This window comes from Pygoscelis adeliae, unplaced genomic scaffold, assembly GCF_000699105.1.
Source record: "Pygoscelis adeliae isolate BGI_AS28 unplaced genomic scaffold, ASM69910v1 Scaffold43, whole genome shotgun sequence".
Lineage (NCBI taxonomy): Eukaryota > Metazoa > Chordata > Aves > Sphenisciformes > Spheniscidae > Pygoscelis > Pygoscelis adeliae.
Genome location: NW_008824538.1, coordinates 2,139,708 through 2,164,483, shown reverse-complemented (window position 1 = coordinate 2,164,483; position 24,776 = coordinate 2,139,708). Strand labels below are relative to the sequence as shown.

General features: G+C 44.1%; 1 protein-coding gene across 1 annotated transcript in view; it reads left to right on the top strand.

Moving 5' to 3' along the window:
- Positions 1-21,581, top strand: part of MDGA2 (MAM domain containing glycosylphosphatidylinositol anchor 2) — a 256,212-nt gene extending 234,631 nt beyond the window's left edge. Inside the window, exons 11-16 of the mRNA XM_009321639.1 lie at positions 1,124-1,144; positions 6,426-6,581; positions 7,685-7,843; positions 14,796-14,926; positions 20,616-20,721; positions 21,493-21,581. Coding sequence (XP_009319914.1) covers positions 1,124-1,144; positions 6,426-6,581; positions 7,685-7,843; positions 14,796-14,926; positions 20,616-20,721; positions 21,493-21,581 — 662 coding nt within the window. The remainder of the gene's footprint in view (positions 1-1,123; positions 1,145-6,425; positions 6,582-7,684; positions 7,844-14,795; positions 14,927-20,615; positions 20,722-21,492) is intronic.
- The last annotated feature ends 3,195 nt before the right edge of the window (positions 21,582-24,776 follow it).

The window sequence follows — 24,776 nt, the reverse complement described above, 5'->3', positions numbered from 1 at the left end:
TAGTCCTGCCATGTCACCTGGGGCATTGCACAGACCCGTAAAAGGACACACAGAAATAATGTTTTTCAGCAAAGTTATCTCAAGGCTTCTCTGCAATATTGGCAAAATTATTTTTGATGCCTCCCACGGTGAGGGGTCAGCATGGGCTGCTCCTGCCATGGGATGGGGAGTGGGCAGAGGTGGGATGCTGAGAGGTGGGATGCTGCACTGATGCTCCTCTCTCTGAGAGCACAGCCCCAGGAGAGCAACATCTAGGACCCAGTCATGCTGGTGGGTCCCTGTCCTGGTCGCTGAATGTGGCTCCTCCAGGAGGCACGGGGTACGCTGGCGCTGCTGGCAGCTTTTTAGGACAGCACACTTCACCTTCCTTGGTCATCTTCTTAAATTTCTTTAAAGTATATCCTCCCTAGAAGAGGGTTTATGTGCCAGAAGATTCACGTTTTTTCTTGGTTGTGTCTCTTGGTCTAATGAGATCAAACCTCTTCTCACAAACTTGCTGTGCTTACTTCTTCTGCTATTTAAAAAGAAAATTGGCCTTTCTAAGAAGAATGCAAGCGCTGTCTGTTTCTTAAAGACTCATATGTACACAGACATCTTAAATTGAAGAATAGTATTATTCATTGATTAGAAGGGTAATTCACTATGTTAAGTATTCTTGAACAATGCCAAAAGGAAATTTTAAGTGATGAGCAAGGTCCAATGCAGAACCTCTTGCTTTGAATGAATTCATCCTTTCTGTAGTTTTTGTTGGATTCCTGTATAAAGGCATCACCCTGGAGTTTTGCTGTGCAGCTGTCCCCATCTTTACAATATCTGCGCCAGTAATCTAAGTTTGATGCTTAATTACAGCATCTTGTTCCCCAAGCTGCAGGTACTAGTGATGGAGCGTACACATTGTGGATGGGAGAGGCTATCATTTCGCACTGAAATCGTTGCCTTTGGATTGCCAGGGAGCCACAAAATTTGCTCAGAAAGGAAATTACCGGTTTTGCTGGCTGTCTCGCTGTAGGAGCCATGATCAAGGTCTTGAGGGGGAGGGAACAATGGGAAATTTAGGATAATCTGAATATTGATGAATTAGAATTTCTTCAAGTGCTAATTTCATTTTTGCTCTGTCTTCCAGCTCCAGTAAATCCACATCTACGTAAGTATTTCTTTATCTTTTTAGCTTTTGTGTGTATGAAGAATTGTCCTTGCACCCGTTGTCCCTTACAATTAAAAAGCAAATGATAAGTATTTCACTTTCAGTTGCAGCCTGTGGATTGCAGGCACCACCTTAGTTGTGCATGCAGGCTGGGCTGGCGGCTGAAGGTGTCATTCCTCTTGTTCTGCCAAGGCGCTAAAGCAAGAGTAGATGGAGAAAGGAAAAATTAAAGCTCCAGCTCATCTTTCTTTCCCACTACCCAAACAGTTCATCTAAAGGAAAATACTAATGTTCTGAAATAACAGCCATTTGTGGGCGTTGCAGCTCAGTGTGTATGGGTGATGCTGTGGTTTAGTTGTGGGAGTAGCTAAATACTGGTGGACTATAGCTGAAAGTTCAAGTACTGTGTAGGAACTGTGTCTGCGCCTCAACAGGTATGGTAAAAATCTTGAAGGAAAGGTCAGTTTATGAAATTTTCTGAATTCATTTATCCTTGCATGAGAGCTACATTTGCAGTTCTTGAGTTATTTTGATACTTCCAAGGGTAGTCAGAAGCTTATCTGCAGCTTTAAAACCAAAAGAAGAATGTTTTTTCGTACAGGAAGCATGGACCTCATTTGCACAGAGAAATGTGGAGACCAAAAGTGTAACTAGGGTGTGAAAGTGTTTAGACAAATTCACAGGAGACAGCTCCACAGGCATGATTGAAAATGCAAACTCCGACTATGCATTCGCTAATGTGCTGGTGCTCGGGCACGGGGATGTTGCAGGGGAGAAAGGACTTCTCTTACAGTTTGTTCTTACACTTCTCCGTGGGCACCAAATCCCTACAGATGTCGCAGACAGGAGGCTGGGCTGGAGCTTTAGTATGTCCCAGTAAAACCGCCCTGTTCCTGACACTCCCCACATCTATCTACTTCATGATTTTCTTCCACACCACAGTGAATGAATGTTTTGCTGTGGGAATGTATTCAGCCATTACTCTTGCTTTTAATAACAAAAATAAAGGGAATGGGATTCTGTCTGCCGTTATTACTGCTGTAGCGCAGCCATAATCGGGCAGAAAAGCAGCACCGGGCTGGGCGAGCAGCCCCTCTCTCTCTCCATCTCTCACACACGACGGCTAAGCCTTTCTGTAAATTTTAAACTCATTTGTGGAAGATCTTGTGCAATGCATTAACAATTAATCAGGGCTTAGTTCAAAGCTCACAGGAGCTGAAGGAACCACTCCCATTGACTTAAATGAGCAGTAGATGAGACCCTTGCTAATTAATATATTAAATATGTACTCTATGATGTTAAGAAAAAAATGCATTGCAATCCCAAGTGCTTCACACTAGTCCTCTATGATTTTAAGATCTGAAACTGTCTAATTTTCCAAATGTGTCTATAGCTCAGATAAAAGCAACGGCTCTAGTAGGCGCATGGTAGAGTGCAGGTGGCATCCAAATTGCCCTTGTGATAGGGAGTGTGTTAGCTCGAGGGAGGGAGGGCATCTCTGGCAACCTGTCCGCCGTTTACTTCATCTACGTTCTAGGTCTGCTGCTCTCTGCACTGGTGGCGATGGGAGAGTTTGCCTACCAGAACTGTAGGGTACCCAGTGTAATTTCTTTCAGACGAGTAAAGAAATGGTAACATTTTGGTTTGCTTTTTTCCCCAAAGACTTTTTGAGTGAAATCCTTTGACAGGGAAGAAATCTTGGTCTGCAAATTGGTTCAAACCAGTAAGCTGGAGAAGAGAGGTTCTGTCTTCCACAACAAATTCAATCTCATCATTATCCATTCTTTCTATAATCTGATTTTATTTCACTGAAAATACAGAATGGATGATGATGTATACTATATAACATCAACCAAGTTCTGTTTTTTTCTAAACCTGTTGGGCTGAATTCTGCTTTTATTTACACCATTGTGAATGAAGAGTAAGAGCTGTATTCAACTGGGACAAGACACTGTATTGGAAACTGAAGTCACGTTCTTCCTGCTTCAATTCTGGAATAATCACATTGCATAAGTCCTTCCTTTTTATAAGATGTCTGCAATACATAAGCAAGTAGCATTGAAGGACTTAAACACTGAGATGTAGCCTCAGATCTACATTTTATTTTGTAACGTATAATATAAACCATTTAATGTAAACCATAAGGATTTCATGTCAATTAGTGCAACTAGATGTTACACCTGAATAATAGAAGAGATTAGATGTTAGAGAGTCATATTCAACTTGAATTTTATGGAAACAGATTACAAAAATTCATACTACAATGAAGTGTGTTTCACCTTGAGAACAGTTTCAGATTTTGCCCTAATTGGCAATGAAGTTATTAATAACTTGAATCCACTTCCAGAGCTGGCATGTGCTTCGACAAAAATTGGCCGTTATCTTTAATAGTAATTGGCACCATTGTTAGTGCTTTCAGCAAACGGTCGTGGTCTGAGCGGTGTCATGAGCTGGAGCACCCATGGGTGCTTGGGGAAGGGCCGGCTGTTCCTCCTCCACTTGGTGTGCCCCTTAATGAACAGGTCAGGACCATCCAGATCTATTTAAATGTTCCTACTTCTTGCGTAAGAAAGGTACTGAGCTAATCCTGGGGAACTATTTCCCATTTTTATTCTTCTGTCATATTTTCAGAAGTGTTTAGTGCCAAGAATATTTAGCACTAACCTTTTCCAATGTATTCCAAATGGCAGAGTCCCACATGAAACCAGTGTTTTCCTATTAAATAAATGGCAAACTTTTACTTCGCCTTTTTTCATCTGGCCTGAATATTTTTTTTTTTTAACTTGAAGAAAAATCTTTTGTTCTGCTGATGTGGAATTTCTTAATGAAGCTCTGAGGGCATGGTGCGACATGCAAATGCAGCTCTTAAGGTACTGGAGGAGCAGTGTTAGAAACTGCTGAATGGCTGAAAATGCTTTGTGTTAATTCACTTCGCTGCAGGACTGGATCTGGTACTCAGAACTTTTCTCCTTTAGTTACCATTTTGCCCTTTAATTTTATCACACTGTGTAGAAGCAGCACCATTTTTGCGATAAGCAAGGGCTTGTATAAGTGGAGGTGGAAGTCAAATGCACAGAATATAGTGTAAACCAAGCAGATTTTGAGCTCAAGTCGTGTAAAAGTTGTTCTTGGAGATGAGAGGCACAGCTGGCATTTTGTTCAGAGTGCTTCATTCGAGTCCTTGTGTCTTTCAAGGGCTTTGTCAGGGTCTTTGCGTTATCTTCCTGGTCTTCAGGATAAGGATGGAGGTGTCCGTCTGCATCTATTCACATGCTTCTCTGTCGAAGGATTTTGGATGTAATCCATGCATGTGTATTCCTTGTGGCCTCGTTCTTTGATTTGCTTGTCTCTCAGGAAGAACCACAATCAGGCTTCTACTTGTATTCCTTCTCTGCGACGCCCATGATGATGCTCCTCCATTGAATGATTTTCTATATTGCCACTTCTTCAACACTGAAAATTCAGGATTCAGAAGTCCTTGCTTCCAGAACCAAACTGAGGTGCAAGGTCCTGAAATTGGCTTGCCATCATGCCAATGGTTATCAGTCATGTTTGCCAGTTAAGGAACTGTGATTCAGGAAATTGATTCTCTTGGAGGATCTAATAAAGTTGATGGATTTATTGAGAAATCAAGTCAATCTGCATGAGGTGCTAATGGCCAAGGAAGTTTCTATGGACTGCATCTTTGTGATGACCTGGTTTTATAGAGTGGTGTTTTATGCTGACTGTTGTGGAGGGGGTACAGTTTGTGTTGGTCTTTGGACGGGCAGAAACAGAATGAGGAGGACCTGGAAAGCACTCCTAATGCACCTTGTGGTTTGGAATGAATTTTTCAAGCCTGCTTGTTCAGTCTGCGGTATTATCTGATTTTAAATAACTTTCAGACCAGCATCCTTGCTTAGCAGTGCATACCCAAGCTAAGCTCCAGGTCCCTCTGTCTTCACTGATTTACAGTGAAGCTCCAGTGGCTTAAGTGGATTTATAATTCACCGAAACCCCAAACCTGCAAGCATTTATATACCTTTTCAATTTAACACAGATGAATAATCCCATGACGCCTGGTGTTAGAGTTCCTCATAACAATGAATATAAATTGCACCCCTATAAAGAAGGCCATAGCTGACACAGTATGCAGACAGCTGCATTCTCCCTAGAGAAGAGAGATTTGCTTGTTTTCTCAGATAAATCAATTGACTTTGCTGGAAGAGTAAACTCGGCGGGAACTGTTCATGTGCATAAAATTAAGCTTTTGCACATTGTACTACATGGGGCCTTATTCTGTTCTGAGATTAAAACTGAACCTTGAAGTTTTGATTTGTTTTGGTTCCTAAATGTCTGACAGTACGACTTTCTCATCCCATCATAACCCAGCAGGTAGGATCACTGGACTGGTGTGTCTCATGGACCTCTGTTTCGCAAAGGAGAGGATCCCACTAATCCTGTCTGGGGTTCTTGGCGTTTTTATTCTTTAGACCTAAGCTTTTACCGCTTGACCTCAAGTACGTAACAGGAATCTTAGTGAAAGTCTAGGAGATGTCTTCAGGACATGATACAGTCACCTGTCGTGCCCATATAGGTTCAGATAGACCTAAACCTTCCTCCCAGGTATTTGTCTAATTAGTTATTATAATCCAGTGATGGGCGTTCAGTGCTCTTCCCAAGCAATCCATTCATGTGCTTCACTGTCCTGATTTTTAGAGATTTTCTTCATGTCTATGCCGCAGCTCCTTTGCTCTCATTTTAGCCATTACTTGCTTTCCATCCCTATTGAAAACCAAGAATAGTTTAGGAGATGTCACTCGGAGATAATGTTTTCATTTTGAAAAGTTGACGTCCTCTTTTCCCTAATGTTCTTATCCCTAAACCAAAATAACCCACTTCCCACTTTTTCCCCCACATAAAGTTTTATGGACATGCTGCCTGTTCTTCTCAGCTTTTTAGAAATGCCAGCTGGGTAAGAAGAGACAATGTCTCTAAGGGCAACTGTATACAGGTGAGTATGTGAGGAGGAGCTATACAATAAGATTTGAATATAATTTCAAGTAACATATCAATCAACACAGACTGATGACCATGATTTTATTTTCATTGAGGTTACTGCAAAAGAAAACATACACTAAACTCTAGAAACTGATGTAAAATAAATGTACGTCTATTTTCCAGTGCTGTTAATAAGCATCATTTCACAATGTGTTTGTTATAATTGACAAGTACTTTGACAAACAAGCATAGGATGAATAGTTTCAGCCACTAAATTTCTGCTCGTTTGCTGCATTGGCAGGAGAGTTCCACTGTGGCTTTGAGGATGGTAACATTTGCCTTTTCACTCAAGATGACACGGACAATTTTGACTGGACAAAACAAAGCACTGCCACTAGAGACACAAAATATACCCCGAACACTGGGCCAAACGCAGATCGGACTGGCTCCAAGGAAGGTAAGCTCCAGCCGTGTGCCTGGTCCCCCAGTACTGGGAGCTCTGCTGCTCCGTTGGGGTGAGGGATCTGTCCAGGACAGCCATTCAGCCGGCTACGTCGTTTTTCCTAGAATAAGCATACTTCAAGGACTTCTAAAAGAAATTGCCAGTGCTGAGGCGTGCGGCTGGTCCCAAAGCACGACCCACTAACGGTGCCATTAACCATCTTGTATTGTTTCTATTGTGCCATTTTCAAAGCGATTGCTTTCACCTTAGAGTCTAGTGGGGAAATACTGTGGCACATCTTGACATATTCTTCTGTTTTATGTCATTTAAATTCTAACTTGGGCTCTCTCAGACTGTCACAATGAGATTTTTTTTTTTTGCCCCATTTTTACTTTGGGTGTTGCTAAAGTAATTTTCAATCTGCTACCCCGCTTAACAGAAGCATGCCGTCTTGACTGCAGTGTATATTTGCATTTGAAAAGTCAGACATCTTGTGCTGGATTTCTCAAGTACTGCAGTAACTCATGCTGTTTTACTGTATGCCCCTTGCTTGCACTACCAAAGGGGAAAAAAATCATACTGCATTGTATTTGCTTGGTTGGATTAAGTAAATACTATCTCTGTTGTTGGCACAATCCAGGATCAGAATAAATTAATATTGTCTTCTTTCGTGAAAGTGAGCTTTCAAACATGTGACTGACATGGCCACTTGAAAATGTTCCTTGAAAGGTTTCCATCAAGATATTTTCCCTTTATTTTAAAAGTCCTCCCCGCTCACTGCTTACAGGCACAAATTGCAACCTTGAGACTGAAGTCTGAACCCCATCATAAAGATTTTTTTCTTTTCTTGTGCATATACAATGTTACATTGATTTGAAGTTACTTACGAGTACTGACCTGCTAGCCCTGGCTTTACTCTTGGTAGAAAACATGTCTTTGAAGCAGTTGTGGAAAACACATGGGCTTAATGCAGAAGAAATGTGTCCCAGAAACCACGGTGATGTCAGATGAATGTGAAAAATTAATCAAATGCTCGATAGCCCTGGTGTCTTCCTGTACGTATATGTGTTGGATTTTGAAGACTGCAACCTAACAATTTCCATTTGGACTTTCCCTAGGTTTCTACATGTACATTGAGACGTCACGCCCCAGGCTGGAAGGAGAAAAGGCCAGACTTGTTAGTCCTGTTTTCAGCGTCGCTCCAAAAAATCCTTATGGAGCTACAAACACGGCCTATTGTTTTAGCTTCTACTATCACATGTATGGACAGCACATAGGTGAGAGAAAGCCAATGACCTTGCCTTTTCACTTTGGGAGAAATAGCAGGAGAAATGTTCACTTGTATGAAACAAAAGCACGGAAGGACTGCCAACACCTGCAAGGGCCAGTTGCAACCAAAGCTGGCAAGAGGAGTGCCTGATAGCGTCCTAATTGCTGTAAAACTGTGTTTTCCTCTAATCAGCACGCTAGCAGGAGCCCCTCTTACAGCTGGGAAGTGTTCCGTGCATGCATGAGGTTTTGAGCAGGGAACTTTAGAGCATGAAAACAGAAAAGGTGATATTTGCAAGGACTTTGCCTGATACTAACACAGTGTTTTGAGTCAGTCCTCGCTAGATTCAGGATAAAGCAAATAGCAGCAGCGCTCCTCATGTGATGGCAGCTGGAGCGGCACAGCCTGTGTGCTCACAAGCTGTGGGAGTATATATTTTCAAGGTGTATTTGTAAGTCTATTTTTAGTCATAGCTCTTTCAACACACACGTTTAATTTCTTTATCTAGTATGAAAAAAAGGTGTGGGAAAATATAAAAGTATAAACAATAGACGGCCAATTTTTATAAATCCTGTAAATCCCTGTGGGGTACTTGGTGCTTACCAGTGTGTCAAGAGGCTTTCCAGTGCCAAACTGACCTGATTTGATGTATTTTTATATGTATTTCAAGATCAAACACATCCTCACAGTGCATTCTGGTGGTTGCTTCGGGAAACCTTTGCCTGCCTCCGGGCAGAGTTCAGGTTTTAAATAGAGCAGACAGGTTCACTTAGTTTTTGGCTAGTTGTCTCTGCACTGCTGAGCACGTGAACGCAGCCCCAGGTCTAAATTCTCCTGGATCTACATTGCAGCGGGAGCTTGGCTGTTCATTGGAAGGAAGCGATTGAGCCATGCCATGCTTAGTGAAAAAAATATAAACTGCCCTATATGGACATATACCAGACTATTTCTCGTATGAGACAGTGATGAAAAAAGTTACAAACATAAAGGGTCAAAGAGTTTTTCTGGAATACCTTAGGGTTGGGATAATGTATAAGAAAAACAGCCACAGAGGCTGACGTCTGTCCACAAAACAGTGACCTCTCATTGGTGCGATTTTGGTTTTTTTCCTAGGCTACCTTTTCAGCGAGTGTCTGTGTCCTTAGCTTTTTGCTGAGATTGCCCTTTCTTGTTTATGTGTAATTTCTTGAATCGACATGTATAATGCTGGCTGATGAAGGAGCTGACCCACAGGTGAAGATGGTGACAGTGATGATTAGTGATCATAGTTACATGGGATTTGTTCATGGCAATGTGGACACCTAGTTGTCGAAAACCAAAATAGCTCAATATCACTTTTGTTCCCTAATGTTAAAAAGTACAGTTACCATCATTTTAGCTAATGTTCAAAATTATCTACTTTTGAATGGCTTTGTACAAAATTACATATTATTCTGTCTTTAAAGAGCAGACTGACAGAAAAATAGTAAATTAATAACATCAGCCATGTGTTTGAATGCACGCTCATACATGTCTTCTAAATGCAATATTTTAATTCCTCATAATGAGAAAATGTTATGAAACACATAACAATGCAACATGCATACAAGAAATAAATTATGAAATCAGCAAATATATACTATTTGATTCCCCAGATGTGAACTCTGTCACTGAAATTCTTCACATGAGGATAATGAAAAGAAAAACCTAATGAGTGATGATATTCTAGGACTTCAATTATTTAAGCACATGATTATTGTATGAATATTGATGAGGTAACTACTTGAATGAGTTTTTGAAGGTTTGTGGTCTTAGAAATTACTTTGGGTTAGGAAAGGGGTTATTACAACACGGTGATTTGCCCAGACGAATCAAACCTAATCACGACACAGTGTTTCAGATGATGCACCCTTGTAAGGATGGCCACCAGCCTCCTGGGCTGCATCAGGCAGAGCGGGGCCAGCAGGTCGAGGGAGGGGATCCTGCCCCTCCGCTCAGCACTGGTGAGACACAGCTGGGGTCCCAGGACAAGAGAGACATGGGCTTACTGGAGAGAGTCCAGCAAGGGCCCACAAAGATGATGAAGGGACTGGAGCAGAGAGGCTGAGAGAGCTGGGACTGCTCAGCCTGGAGAAGAGAAGGCTCAAGGGGATCTCATAGAATCATAGAATCATTTAGGTTGGAAAAGACCCTTAAGATCATTGAGTCCAACCATTAACCTAACACTGCCAAGTCCACCACTAAACCATGTCTCCAAGTACTACATCTACACATCTTTTAAATACCTCCAGGAATGGTGACTCAACCACTTCCCTGGGCAGCCTGTTCCAGTGCTTGACAACCCTTTCAGTGAAGAAACTTTTCCTAATATCCAACCTAAACCTCCCATGGCACAACTTGAGGCTGTTTCCTCTCCTCCTATCGCTTGTTACTTGGGAGAAGAGACCGACACCCACCTCGCTACAGCCTCCTTTCAGGGAGTTGTAGAGAGCGATGAGGTCTCCCCTCAGCCTCCTTTTCTCCAGGCTAAACAACCCCAGCTCCCTCAGCCGCTCCTCAGAAGACTTGTTCTCCAGACCCCTCACCAGCCTCGTTGCCCTTCTCTGGACATGCTCCAGCACCTCAACGTCCTTCTTGTAGTGAGGGGCCCAAAAGTGAACACAGTATTCGAGGTGCGGCCTCACCAGTGTATATGAATACCTGAAGGGAGGGTGTAAAGAAGATAGACCTCAGAGATGCTCAGGGACAGGACAAGAGGCAATGGGCACAAATTGAAATAGAGGCAATTCTATTTAAACATAAGAAATTTTTTTTTTTCCTATGAATGTGATCCAACACTGGCACAGGTTGCCCAGAGTGTGGAGTCTCTGCCCTTGAAGATATGCAAGATCTGATTGTACATGGTCCTGGGCAACCTGCTCTAATCGACCATGCTTTGAGTAGGGGTTTGGATGGTACAATCTCCAAAGGTGCCTCCAACCTCAATGACTTTTTGATTCAGTGCGAAATATTTGATTGGTGATATTTTTTTTTCAGAAGAGTTCCATTTTGTTGAGGATTAATCCCCTGTGGATAATTCTAAATCTTATTGCTAAAACAGATTGACTGTTTTATGACAAGCTGTTAGAAGCCTTGACCCTTCACCACCATAGAAGGTGCTTCTTATCCCCATTTAGGAATGAGCGCTGCCAGTCGGGGCAGCTCTCGGCTGTAATATGCACTGCCAGCTCAGGGATCATTTCACAAGAGCAGGATAGGAGCTGCTAACTGAGACCTCGATATGACCTCTGCGCTGAAGGCTCTCTCTTTTGAATAACCTTGAGCTGCTGATTCTTGACCTGTCTTCACTGAAAATTTGAAGTGTCTTGCAGGGGAATTTGGCTTAAATAAATTCCAGACTGTTCCTTCCTTAGGCCTGGGGACAACGTGTTCAGGGAAGATACATGGCCATTAAACTTTGATTTTTCATCCGAAGTGCTGCACATTGTTCAGCAGACTTTGGTGCTGCAAGCCATCATTTCCGCTGGGATGCTTTATTCTCCCTAGTTATCAGTATCCATCAGATTTCCAAGCAGTATTAGGGTTATAATTCCCATGTCTCAGAGGCAAAGTATTTTGTTTCCAAAACAGTTTCAGTGCTCATCAAAATGTTTCTGCATTTCCAACAAGGTTTTGAAGGATCCCTAATAAAATGGAAAATCATCCTGGAATGATGCTCCATCGCTGGTGTGGACTGGTCTTGGAGGCTTAGGGGAAAAGATTCTTCCTCCTCCATTCTTAAAAATGAGTGACCCTAGTGACATCAATCTGAGAATACAGCTGCTGCACTACATTGAAAACAAACAGCCTACCAGTTTATCCAGCTCAGCTTCTGTGCCTGCTGTTCAGGTTTTGGTGTCTCTGGAGAAGAGGGTGAAAATTTCTGTAGCGGTAAGGAGAGGTACTTGGGAGTCTTTGCAGAGAGCAGAGCACAGATCTGAGACTAGCACTTACGCTACAGCACAGCTCTGATGAGATAAACAGGGACCTACATCCCATGCCATGGCAGTTAGATTCAGAAAGATAAAGTGTTTCTTTACCTGAAATAGATGGCTCTTACTTACAAGTCAGATTGTAATTCCTGACAGATCACACAGAGCTAACTCTGAGAGTGCTGGCTGCCAGAGAAAGTGCATGCGCTTCGCTCCACATCCTTCAAGAGGAAAAGGTAGATTATCCCTAAAGCATAAGAGAAATAGAAGTTCCCGTTACTTGATTTGCAGCAAAAAATAAGCCATTGTTGGGGAACAAGAAAATGAAGAGTCACTGTCCTCACTGTGTCTCTACGTTGAGACAGAAAGAGGCTGTAATTCCATTACAGCTGGCACCATCTTTTGAAACAATCTATATTTCCAATTTTTCCACCTACACCCCAAAATGGGGCATTTCTAATTGATGCTCCAAGAGCAATACTGTTTCTTATCATCAGAGAGCCATCACAAAACAAAAAGTGGAAGCAAAACATGCTGTGAAGGCGTACTGTGAAGGCTGTTTGTGTTCGCACAGTGATGAGCGCTCAGAGTGTCTCCCCAGGGTGGCAGCTGGTGACGTCTCTGGAGCACCCCGCGCTCTCTTGGCAGGATGCTGTCAGAAAGTAAACTTTATTCCTTAATTCACGGTTGTTACTCCTGCCCACTGTTTCTGTCTCCTACTCAAGGGTCGCTTCGTTACCCATTTGTCTGGAGTTTGGAATAGTTTGAAAGCCGTAGATGAATTCTTGCTGGACACACCTCAGCGTGAACCCTATAGCCAACCCACCCTCCCCCACAGCCTCAGCTTTGCAAAGGCCATGTAACTTTTCCAAAACCTTACTGGCAGAATTTCAAGGATAAGCATCTGTTGCAGGTGTCGTTAGTTAAGTTTTCAGCGATGTTTCGGGCAGGTGTGTGTGCATATCTAGCAATGAGGGTCAGGCACGTACATCCGTGCTAACCAACGTGCTGGGCAACAGCTAGGCATATGTGGTACAGTAATGGCTATTTTGTATTTTAAGTAAGACTGCTATCATTCTGCTATTAATTTGAAGAAATTACGTGACACAGAGAGGCTGAGTATGCTATGAACAACCTTAAATCTCTGTAACCTCAGCACTGATGGAATTACATGCTTTTGATGCCTAAATTCAGTTATTTACATTCAGTTACTCCAAACAGCCCTGCGGCATGGGCTGTATCAGCCTGCACAAACAGGTGAAACAATTAGCAAGCTATTCATCCCTTGCTTGATATGGGCATTGATTTTTGTCTTGAAGAAAAATAACATTATATATAACTCTATTTTTTAAATTTAGGTAGTCTTGTCTAAGACCCTGCCTTTTTTCACACCACAGACCCAGCATAGTTGTCGAAAAAAGTCATGGAGAGAAGCAGATGGGAGGGAAGGGAGAACTGTGTAAGCTGAATAACACAAACATTGCCCAAGAGCCGTTGTTGCTGTTTGGAAGAGGGCTGAGGCTGAGAAGCCGCTTCTTGTGAGCAGCCCTGCGACATATTACTGGGCTGGGCTGCAGGGCTGCTCCGGGGAACCCTCCTGAGCATTTCCCTTCTTGCAAGCCCTTTCTGTTTCAGGTCTTTTTGTTTTACCCAGTAGTGTGCGTGTAGGCTGAGACAGACTATTCTTGTTAAAAGCTGTGATTCCCTTGTGCTGCTTCTGCACCCTCCCCTGCATTTGAAAAATAAAATGCTGCAGTGGGAGGCAGGTGGGAGACATGGTGCCGCCCAGTCGCTCGGCGAGCATCGCTTCCCCCACCTCCTTCAAAGAAGATGTATGGCCTCATTCTGGGCACCCTGGTGAAATAGCCGTGATGAGAATATTTGCTGCTCCATTACACGTTTAGCCTTATGTTTTTCAAGGCACTGAGTTTTGCTGTTGCTAGAAATAAGAACTTTTTATTAGCAGGAGCTGAGTCACCGTGCAGCTGCCTCAGATCTGAGAGGTTTCATTGCAAATATAATTTGTACGAGCTTCCCAGCTGCCATTCCAAACTCCCTAAAAAAACGTGGTCTTGCGTGAACTTGACTGCCTGAACTTTCTCCAATGAAGGCAAATGCAATGATTTACGTAGTACAAAGAGACACCACTGCCCCACACGTCTGCAGATAACAGCGGTGAGCAAGGAACAAAATCTCCAAACTCTGTGAATTACCGAACCCTGCTAAATGAAGTCGATGCATTTGCTGTCTCTTGGTGCACCAAGACAGTCTGGCTTCTGTTCGTGGTCTGAGGCAGGGATGTTAATGGGAGAGAAGGGCTGCCAAATGCAGACAATCTGTTACCTATTGCAAGTAATGTCTGTGCTGGAGCCAGTAACTTAATGGTTGTTGGTGGGGAAAGACCCAGGGCTGTGGGGTTTTTTCCATACTGAGGGACAACTTTTCCAAGGTTATTTGAACTTAGAGGATTATGTTGTCCTTCAAAGATACTCCTTAGTAGTAGTAAGGGCATCACATCTATCTCTGAGATAGATTTGCCAGGCTCTATGGCACTCCATTAGAAGTTGGACAGTCTTTACAAGCGAGAACTAAGCATAAGGCAACCAAGTTGCTTATTTATCCTTGCGTTAGGAGGTTATAAATGCCTCCTTTGCACTAAAGCACAGAAAACTCTTTTTTGCCCATCTCACCCTGGGAAGCCTCGTGTCCTTCCTGAGCTGCAGGGAGCAATGGGTGCAACTGCCCTGCCCGCGACAGGGGATCACGCTCCCCGCGTACTCAGTTTGTGTGCACTTCACTCTGCTGTGAATTCACATCACCAGTTCACGGTGTTCCTAAGTTTTAAAGTTTTCGAATACGGGACAAGAAACTCTCCACATCCACGCAGACCTAGCAGAGGCCCATGCAAAATGGGAAGAGGGGTGAGCAGGGGACTGCTGCTGTACCCAGCCCAGCATCTCTGCTCCATCAGAGAGCCTAACCAATTCCGGTTCTCCACCTCTCTTCTAGGAAGCTTGAACGTTTACCTGCGGTTGAAAGGTCAGACCGCGATAGAGAACCCGTTGTGGTCTTCAAGTGGAAATAAGGGACAGCACTGGAACCAAGCCCGCGTTAATATAAACCCCCCAACTTCATTTCAGGTAACAGCTTGTGCATAGCACACCCGGAATGGGAGTATTTGGTTTTCGGAGGGGGGGGCCTGGGTATGCTGACCCTTTCCTTCTCACACAGGATTTCACAGCTTCGTTGCAGCTCTGAAAGCTGCTTTATGGGCAGATAATTGCTTTCCTTGCTTTAAATAGGTGAGCACCATAGAGCTTAATAATACACACTTCAATGGCAGAACAGCAGCTATTTCCTTGAAGACAAAATGTCTTTCAGTTTTCAGAAGATGCTGTTAGCCGATATAAAACGTTTTTTTTTTGTCTCAGATTAGCAACTGAAATACAAAATTACTTCCTGTGAAAAAATATTTAGAGTCCATGGTGTAGTGACTATGTTAGAGGTCTCTTGAAATATATGCATTTTCCACAGGAAAAGGAATGATCTCCGAGTCTTTGCTGAAAGGTACCAAAGCAGCAGTGCTGCCTGCACGGAGCTGCTGGTACGGCAGAGCTGCACACCTCATTCAGTAGGTGCATGCAAGTTATGACAGGTTTTCACACTTTTCATTTTTGGTTTGACAGTGAGATGCTGATAGACTATGATGGGCAGTCCTCATTCACGCTGTGAGCTGTTTGTAACTGGAGCAGACCCAAAAAGGCAGCTGCCGTGAGCAAGCCCTCGTGGGTTTGGGGCTGGGAGTATCGGCATGGAAGACGAGAGTCACAGGCTGTGCCCTGGGATGCAATGTTCTCCAGGCTCCTCTGCCCCCTCTCTGTAACCTCCAGGTCCCCTGGGAGAGATCATGGCTTTTGGGAAAAACAGTATTCAGTGCAAGTCAAAACTGCTATCTTAAACATGTAGATTGGGATTCACTTTATGGGTAATTACTGATCCTGACCCTTTGTTTTTATTTCCATGCATAAGAGGCAATGATGGAAAAGAAATGATTTGGCATATATGATCGCAGAAGCATTGCGTGGGGGGAAATTAGAGGAAAATTGAAGGAGAGGGATATGTAGAGTATAGCGTTACATGAAGTTTGAGTAGAACAAAGCGGCAGAATTGGGGAAGAGGCAGAGAAGAGGGATACAAGTGTTGAAATGCACTTATAGCATGGGGCCAAGTACGAGGGAGCTGATCAGAGTGGGTAAGTTTTGCATTGGTGAAGTCAGGATAAATCCAAGAAATCTGAACAGTGAAGTATAGAAGAATGATTTAGTATCTGAACATGACTGGTAAGGGGAGAGAAGAGATGGCTGGGGAAGCTGAAACAGATCGCAGTTGTGTCTGAGCGGGATTCCTGAGACCTGGGACAGGCTTTAGCAGAAGTAGGGGAAGGACGAGGACATCAGCTCCGGGCAGAGAGATGCAAAGGATTTGGCACCAGCAACGCAGAGGCGTGGAGGAGGGCGATGGGGTGCAAAGCTGGGGGTCATCTCATCAGCATGGAGAGGAAGGCATGGGTTTGGGTGGAAGGGCAAGCTGGGGTGTCTGCCTTGCACGGGGTCAGCCAGGGTGAGGCATCGGCAGAGCAGCCAGCAGCTCCCGGTACCCGAGTTGCTGCTTTCACCGTGGAGTCCGAGCATCGGCCCTTGCACGGGGCCCCATTGCTTTCAGAAAGTTACAGGGGTCACTTCTGCTACTGGTGCACCTCACTCGCATTGCTTTAAAACCATATTCACTGGCATCACTAGCTGGTACACAAAATGGAAGCTCCTCTGCTTGGCTATTTTTCACCTTTTACATTGTTGTGTTTAAAGGCTTCAGCATAAAATGAATGTGAAGCCATGAAGCTCTGCACAAATACAACAAATAAATGTCAGTGGTTGGAACCTTAAATTACTTTTTTAGAAGCTCTTGCATCAAGCAAACTTTATTTTCCATTTAGGAGTCTAAGTAGAAAAGAATATAAACCTCCCAGTTAAATTTAAGGAGAGTGAATTGAAGTGAATCTTTGCAGTAAACCAGTACACTGACACAGAAATTAAAACTTTTCATAGGTTAATTTATATGAGTAAAAGTGCAGCCCAGATTTGTTTTATACCTTCCCAGTCCCCGTGATATATTACAAAGCTTCTCTCATGAAGAACCGAGAGGACTATAGTGCTTTGAATCAGAAAAAGTATTGCATAAAAGGTATCTCAGTAACATATTCACTTATTAAGTACTTTTAAAGAATAAACACAAAAAAAGAGGGTATATGGAAGTGATACATTGAACACTGGCATCTAGGAAGGTGTCAATTTTAGTTCGGATTTGAGCAGGAGCACTGCCACCGCCTTCAGCTACACTTTCCTTGACACCTTCTTGTGTCAAAGACATTTTTTGCAAAGGAGGGGTTTTTTGCATTGGGGGACTGATCTGCCCTTAAGTAAATGACTCTGCCGGACCATTGAGATTTCCAGCCCCTTACAGCGAGTGTGAAGGGCTTACACCCTTGTCATCGTGCTGTCCGGCTGGGGACGTTCATGAGGCTCCTCTCTACTTCTTATTAGGAGACTGGCCAGGAAGGTAAAATCTGTCTGAAATCCTGTTGAAGAAGCACAAGCTGAGTCCCCCGGAGACACTCGGGATAACTCTGGAGGCACTATTGGGGCTTATTTCCATTTCCCCTGCTAAGAGAGCAGAGTGGCCTTTGCTGTACCCGTAAGCCCCTCTATTCTTCAGCTAAACGCAGTATTTTTAACAACAGCTTTGTAAAGTCACGGACATGCAGATAATAGGTTTTGTGGGATACTGATAGGGGATTCTGATCATCTGGCACCTCCTGCAAATCGCTCTGAACTGCAGGCTGGATTGTGCTCTGTGCCTTGCCAACACTCATCTGCGGTGATTTGTTCTAAGCATGTGGCCAAGCTGACTAATGGCAGCCCGTCTCAGGGACCCATAAAACACACTGCCAAATGCAGATTTTAATTAAATGCTGGCCACTGTATTTGTATAGAGTCCTTTTGTCTGGAAACAGTGTTTTTCATTACCGTCAGGAAAGATTTGACTGTAAACTCCGTTGACTGGTTATATGCCCGCTGCCAAGGAGCAGGAGGGCAAGCTGTACTTTGGGGGAGAAGAGAAGACACTTTCCTCTCGAGCTGAATACTTCCCATCATCAGAGGTAAAGTCAAAAAATTGTCAGAGGGATAATTACTTGAGACACTGTTTTCAGACAACAGGGTAAATTGTAGAAAAACTTACTGTTTTCCCAATTACAGTTCCCTGTTGCATTAATATCTACCTTGTTATAGTAATTAACCTACAGCGTCGCACTTCAATAAAATACCGATGGAGTCTCCTGCCCCAAATGCACAGCTTTCACATTTCTTTAGTGCTCCCAGCGCAGACCTTGCCGCCTGGCTTAGGACACAACAGGCAGGCTGTAAATACGTACCTTTGTATTGCCAGCTTACCGCTGCAGGGTCAGGCACCTGCTGGGAGTGCTCAGCTTAGCAAAAGGACGAGATGTGCCCGTGGCCGAGGTTGAGGGACGTGCCCTCCGTGGAAAGGCAGAGCGGAGAGTTGCCTGTGCAATGCGACGTCTGGTGGCATCGCGCACCGTTGCGATATGGTCCTTGGGTGATACGCACCCGGCTGGACTAGCTACCGGACCCCTGTGATCTACAGGGTTATCTTCCACTGCCCTGACCGTTTACTCATCATTTAAAATGGAAGGTATTCATTTCAAATGAGCAGCTCTTGTTGAACCGTATTAATGAGCAAAGAAATGTCGTTTTTTTTTTGTAAAAGAAGAGGCTCGGATCCGTGTTCTGCTGAAATCAGTGACAACAGAGAGAGCCCATCCGAGTGCCCCAGACATCTCCCTGATGCAGTTAGATCATTGTGAAGGGTAATTTAAGTATTTTGCTCCAGACGGAATTAATTTTTTTTTTCAAATTGACTCTACCCCAAGAGTTAATGTCTCCATTAGTGCCACAGCATGCCCTTATAAAATTCACTGAATTTCATGCATATATTGTTGCAGATTAAAGTTAAAAAACTTGTCATCTAAGTTAACCAAAAATATTTCAAAGGACTGAAGGGGGGGCGGGGGGAGGAAAGGAGAGATAACTGTGGAAATGGTGCTGCTTGGGAAATATATTCCTTACATAATTCCTCCATCTCTTTAGAAAGGCTTTGAAGTTTTCTAGTGAATAAATTTCTCGCAACGCAGAATGAGTCCACTGTTCTGCAAAGCTAATTAAGCAGCGGTATGGCAGGATGGCATCACATTGGGTTTGGGGAAGGAGAGCGGATAAGTTTGTTTCTTTAGTACAATAGTAATCCACAGCTAATAATGAACATTACGGCAAATAATATTACTGACCTTGCAACAAGCCACTCATCTCCATTCAGGCACCGTTTCCTTTCCCAGCCGTAGCAGTTGGGGTTTCAGACTAGGAATATTTGACAGAAAGTGATTAATAGGGCCTTGAAATCACAGGCGTCCATTTAGCAGAGGTTAAAGCCTTGAAGAGGAATAAAATCTCTACCCTGACCCTCTCTGTGATAAAACGCATCACAATGTCCTCTGATAAATATAAAACCATTCCTAGAAGGGATCAAAGCTTCTGAACATGATGATGAGCTACTAAAAGGGGCAGGAGAGAAGCGGGGCTGTCACTGTCATCAGTTCCTGCCATGGCAGGAGATCTGGGAGATTAAAATCCACCGAGGTGATCGCAGGAGATCACTGTGGGACCTCAGGGGATCCAAAGGGATCCAAAGGTAGTCCCTTCCTGACCCCTTGAGATTTATGTAGCTTTGCATTATGGGTGAAGGGATACTAACCTGGCTCATGAGAGGTTTCTCCCAAGCTTTCATGGGCCAGGGGAAGGTTGCAGGGGGGTAGCTCCTGTCCTCCTCCTGCCTTCAGGGAAGTGCCACCGGGGTGCAGGTGAGGGAGCCCAGTGTGGGAGATGGGGTGGGAGGGACTGGTTGGGCCACCTTCTAGAGCCAGAAACCTCATCTTACTGTGGAGTTTTTCTGGCTCCTGTGTGTTTTCATGCAGTCTGTGGTCATGTGGATCCTCAGTCCTTCAACATGTCACACATGCTGTTCTTCATAGAATCATAGAATTATAGAATCATTAAGGTTGGAAAAGACCTCTAAGATCATCGAGTCCAACCGTCGACCCAACACCACCATGCCCACTAAACCATGTCCCTCAGCGCCTCATCTACACGTCTTTTAAATACCTCCAGGGATGGTGACTCCACCACTTCCCTGGGCAGCCTCTTACAACGTTTAACCACTCTTTCAGTAAAGAATTTTTTCCTCATGTCCAATCTAAACATCCCCTGGCGCAACCTGTGCCTCTGCCACTCACTTCAGGTGGCAGGAGTTTCTGGGAAAAACACCCCAAATCTCTTTAAAACTTTTCCTCCATTTAATCCTGCTCTTTGCTCCAGGAATATCATACTTAAATAAGTACACAGGTTAGAGTTAGCATAGCGGTGAAGCTGACCTGGAGACACCAGGCAGACAACTAGGCAGACAACTAGCAGCTTTGATATTTTTCAGCTCATTCTGAAGAGTTAAAAGCCTCCATAGCCCACACATCCTCTGTGTTAACCTTACAAGTACGTGTGAACTCGGTAGCGGTTTTTTGCACCATAGAAAGTGCTTGTAAATTATTCCAAGCCCATTGATGTAGTTTAATGCCATGGAAAATGTAGCTGAACGTTTTCCATTCGTTACCCTCTGATCAGCTCCTTCTTTATCTTTTTGCAGCTCATATTTGAAGGGATCCGGGGCCCCGGCATCGAAGGTGATATTGCTATTGATGATGTATCAATTGTGGAAGGAGAGTGTATGAAATCAGACCAACCGGCCAACAGTAAGTGGCTCTTCCACACGTGGGGGAGAGCGAATTGCTTCTCATGGTTATAAATTTGAGACACCTTCTAAAATGGATTTTCTCCAGGAGAACAATATATTGTTCAGTTCAGTTGGAGAGGCTTAAAGTGAAACGTTTTCCTTGGAAGCAAGCTCTGGAGCCAAAATGTCTTTGTTCAGATAGGAAAATGCTGGTTTAGCAGAGATGCAAGTGAAAGGCTGATGGGCATCGGGCAGAGGCGAGAGCAGTGGGCTGCACTCCACGGCAGGGCTGGGCTCAGCTGGGCGGGCGTGATTCGAGATGGGCAGACAGATAAAGCAACGTTTAAAAAATGTTCAGGGAGTCCAAAGAATATGCAGTCAATGAATATCAGTGTTGTGATTCCCTGTGGACCTTGTTTCATCCCTCCACCCCCCGTGTGTGCATTGCAATACAGACCTTAACTACGCAGCCAGGTGGTTTCTTACCCCGGTGTCTCCTGCCTCGTTCAGCTGGCGAGCGCTGTTCTCGTCCCCTCCTTGTAGGAGGTGACCTTGCAGAGCGCTGTCCCTACAGAGACCGGGGCTCTGCCAGGGGAGGTCGGTGGCACGCGGTGTGACGAGCGGAGACAGCCTGGGTGAGCACCACCCCGTTGTCCTCCCCGGCTGCCTCTGCGTTGGTGTGCAGGACAAGTTATGGTGGCTGCTGAGCCCTTTATCTTCTAAGCCTTGTAGCAATGCTGACTGTGTCTGGGCAGCTCTTTAATTCTACCTTTTTCACCCCTCTTTGTAGATTTACGATCAGGTGCTGTTGGGACATTAGCGCATATACGACTTATCCCAGTTATCATCCTCATGTCTGTCTTAAGTCATCAGAGGTGACCTTATCCTGGCAGAGGCTACAAAAGATTCACCAGGCACTGGCATGAAGAAAGAGTCTTTGTAAAATGGACATTTAAAAACAAACTACCAAAGATTCCTCCACTGACTGACTCAAAAGTTAAATAAATACATAAATAAATAAAAAAAAATAATTAAAAAGCACTGGGGACATAAAAGGCATCACGGGAGCGTAACTCACTATGAACCATGCGTGAGAACGAGATCTGGCCTAAGTAAGGAAGAGACCTTCAGGTGCTTTTGTGGTCAATAATGAATACAGCATCATCTGGTTGAACTCTCGGAAAAGAGCTGTAGAAACCCTTGTCAAAGCACAAAGTCATGGCTGGTTTTGTTTCAAATGAATAGTTTGCTTGTTACCATGGAAACCTAATGGCCTGCCAAAAAAAAAAAAACAGGAAGGAGAGAGAGAGGAAATAAAAACAAAAACAGAGAGAGAGAGAGAAACACCTCACTGTAAACAGGGTATGTGAAGAGCTGGCATTCATTTTCCCTTCAAGAAGGTTTTTAGTATAGAGTTAAATAAATGTAGGCCCTTTCTACTTTGGCTGTCACCTCCCCTAGAGAATAACCCTAAATCAGAGCTGTTTTAAGACATTTATGTTTCATTTCTCATGGCTATGCTTGATAACTGTATGCTGTCTCCTTTTGCATGCATTACTATCCAGGATGTGCGACCTGGGCTTACATATTACACAGGCTTATTGGAGTTTGCTTGCGGCCACTCGAACACCCCTCTCCCCTCCCCAACTAAGTCATCTGTTCTAATGAAGTGAAGAAACCAAACCACCGTCTTTTATAAATTGCCATGGAAACCAAGTGCCTTCAATGAAACAAGCCTGATTTAAAAATAAAATAATAAAATAATAAAATAATAATAATAATTTCAACACAGAAGCTTGCACTGCTAAAATGCGGTTTGTGCAAACTATTTTCTAAACAAACTACGGAGCCTGGGTGTGCAGACTGCAGGCAAGGAGACGAAGCCGCTTCTGGAGATGGATGGACCTAAGCTGCTGCGTAAGCCCTTTCGGATGAGATATTTGTTGTTTAACCTTCCAGACAGCCATGGCCTTTCAGCTTATTATCCATTAGAAAATAGCTTCCGTTGGTCCTGGAAATGGGAGCAGCACTCTTTTTTGTTGTTGTTGTTGTTTTTTCAGGTTATCAAGCGGGTCAACCAGAGGAAAAGGTTGTTACGATACACTTAGCGCAGAAGGTGGTAAAACACAGAAGTGATTTTCTTACTCTAACCTCCATTCGCAAGGCAGTCGGCCCCAGCGTTAGCGGGACGGGGAGGCGTGCGTGGGGGACGGCAGTGCGTACCGAGACACCAAGCAAAGCGCAGAGCTCTCTGCACACCTGGCGCCAGCGGAGCCCCGAGGGTGCAGTGCCTCTGCCCTGGAGCCAGACTCTGTGCAGATCGCGAAAGATTATTTTGTTATTGTAGCGAAATCTAAAAAAAAAAAAAAAAAAAAAAAAAAAATCCACTTTTACAACAAAAAAAATAAAAGCTGTACAAATGGTTTTGAGCTACCCGAACACGTACCGTTAGCCAGCCGGTTTTCCACTGCATTGTAAAGTTCCCTTATAGTTGGTTATGACAATTTGAAGACCTTTTTCCGTAAATTATCTCAGCTTTTAACTTGATTTAAAAAAAAAAAAAAAGACTTTTGTCTAAAGAAGAGTATTATTATTATAATTATTATTCTGTGTTCTCTCGACACCCTAGGATTAAAAAAAAACTGATATGCAAGTAATTGGAGTACAAACGTGAAAACAAACGAGTATAATATTTGCAAATATGAGTATAAAAAGCACAACGAGATGCAGTAAAACAATGACAAGGCTTGATTTTTTTTATTCTGTAGAGAAATGTTTGTGCAAATTCAGTAATTCAACTGAAGAGATAATTTTACAGCTATGTTCAATAAAGCCTCTTTCCAGGTAAGGTATGCCAAGTGGTATGTGTGTTTGTTGAGCAACGTGCCCGTGCGCCCCGGATGGGCGCCACTGGGATGGCTTGGTTTTTCCCCTGATAAACTGGTGGTGTCTGAAGATACAATGGTCCATACTGGTGATGCTCGGGGGCTGGAGCTTTCCCAGGATGCTGCCGGCTCCCTGGTTTGTAGGCAGTTTGTGGTGTCTGTAATCCCCCGCGCCGTGGCGGGAAGGCTGCTCGGAAGGCAATGGGAGCTCCGAGTCTGGATGGACTGTGAGGTTTGACACCCTTAAAAAAAAAAAGGCAAATTTCCCACTGGCAAGCACTGGATTTTAATTGTGGACTGAGGACCAGGTCAGGTACGGTGAGGCCCTGGTGCAGATTTTTGCTTAGGAGGTTGGTGTGTCTCATAATTCAGGATTTGAATGATGGTTGGACTCGATGATCTTGGAGGTCTCTTCCAACCTTAATGATTCTGTGATTCTATGATTTGTGGAAGCCAAACCTTCACATGTATCCTCCCGCTGATCTCTCGGGAAAGCCACAGAACTGCAGGATCGTCCGAGAGGCTTCTCTGTGGGCGCTTTTGGTGTGACTGTCTTCGGAGGGGCTGGCTTTGCCCGAGGCTGCTAGGAGCCCTGCCAGAAGTGGATGCGTGGGGTTTTTTTTGCAGCAGACTCTCCGGTTACATTTCCTATTCTGTCTCTGGCCATCGTGCCATCTCGGTGGCTCCTCTTTGCTCATTTTCTAGTTTGAGCAGCAGCTGCAGCGATGCTCCTGGCTGGAGCTGGGCTGGAGCCGCAGCGGGCGCTGCACGAGTTCCCCGCCGCGCGGGGACGGGCACGCAGGCTCTCGCTTCGCCACGCTAAGCTGATGACAAACCTTGTTCTGCTGTATTTTATGACACCCGATTTCACTGTCCCGAGCAGATGAAATGGGGAATATGGAAAAAAAGAGCGTCCATCTGCCAATCATTTTGAAGTAAAATGTGAAGCATTCCATTTCCTTTAAAATATTTTCCCTTTTTTCCCTCGGAATTTACCCCTTCCAAAAATAGACTCGGTAAGCTGAAATTTGGACACCCATTGATCAGCACAGGCCAGGAGAAGCATCTTCGAAGCGCCGGGCAGAGCTCGGGCGGCAGGGCTGATGGCGGAGGTGTGACGGGGGACGCTGCGGGAAGGGAGGATTTGGAAAGCACCCTGCACTGTCCTGTCGTGCTCGGGCAGCTGTGA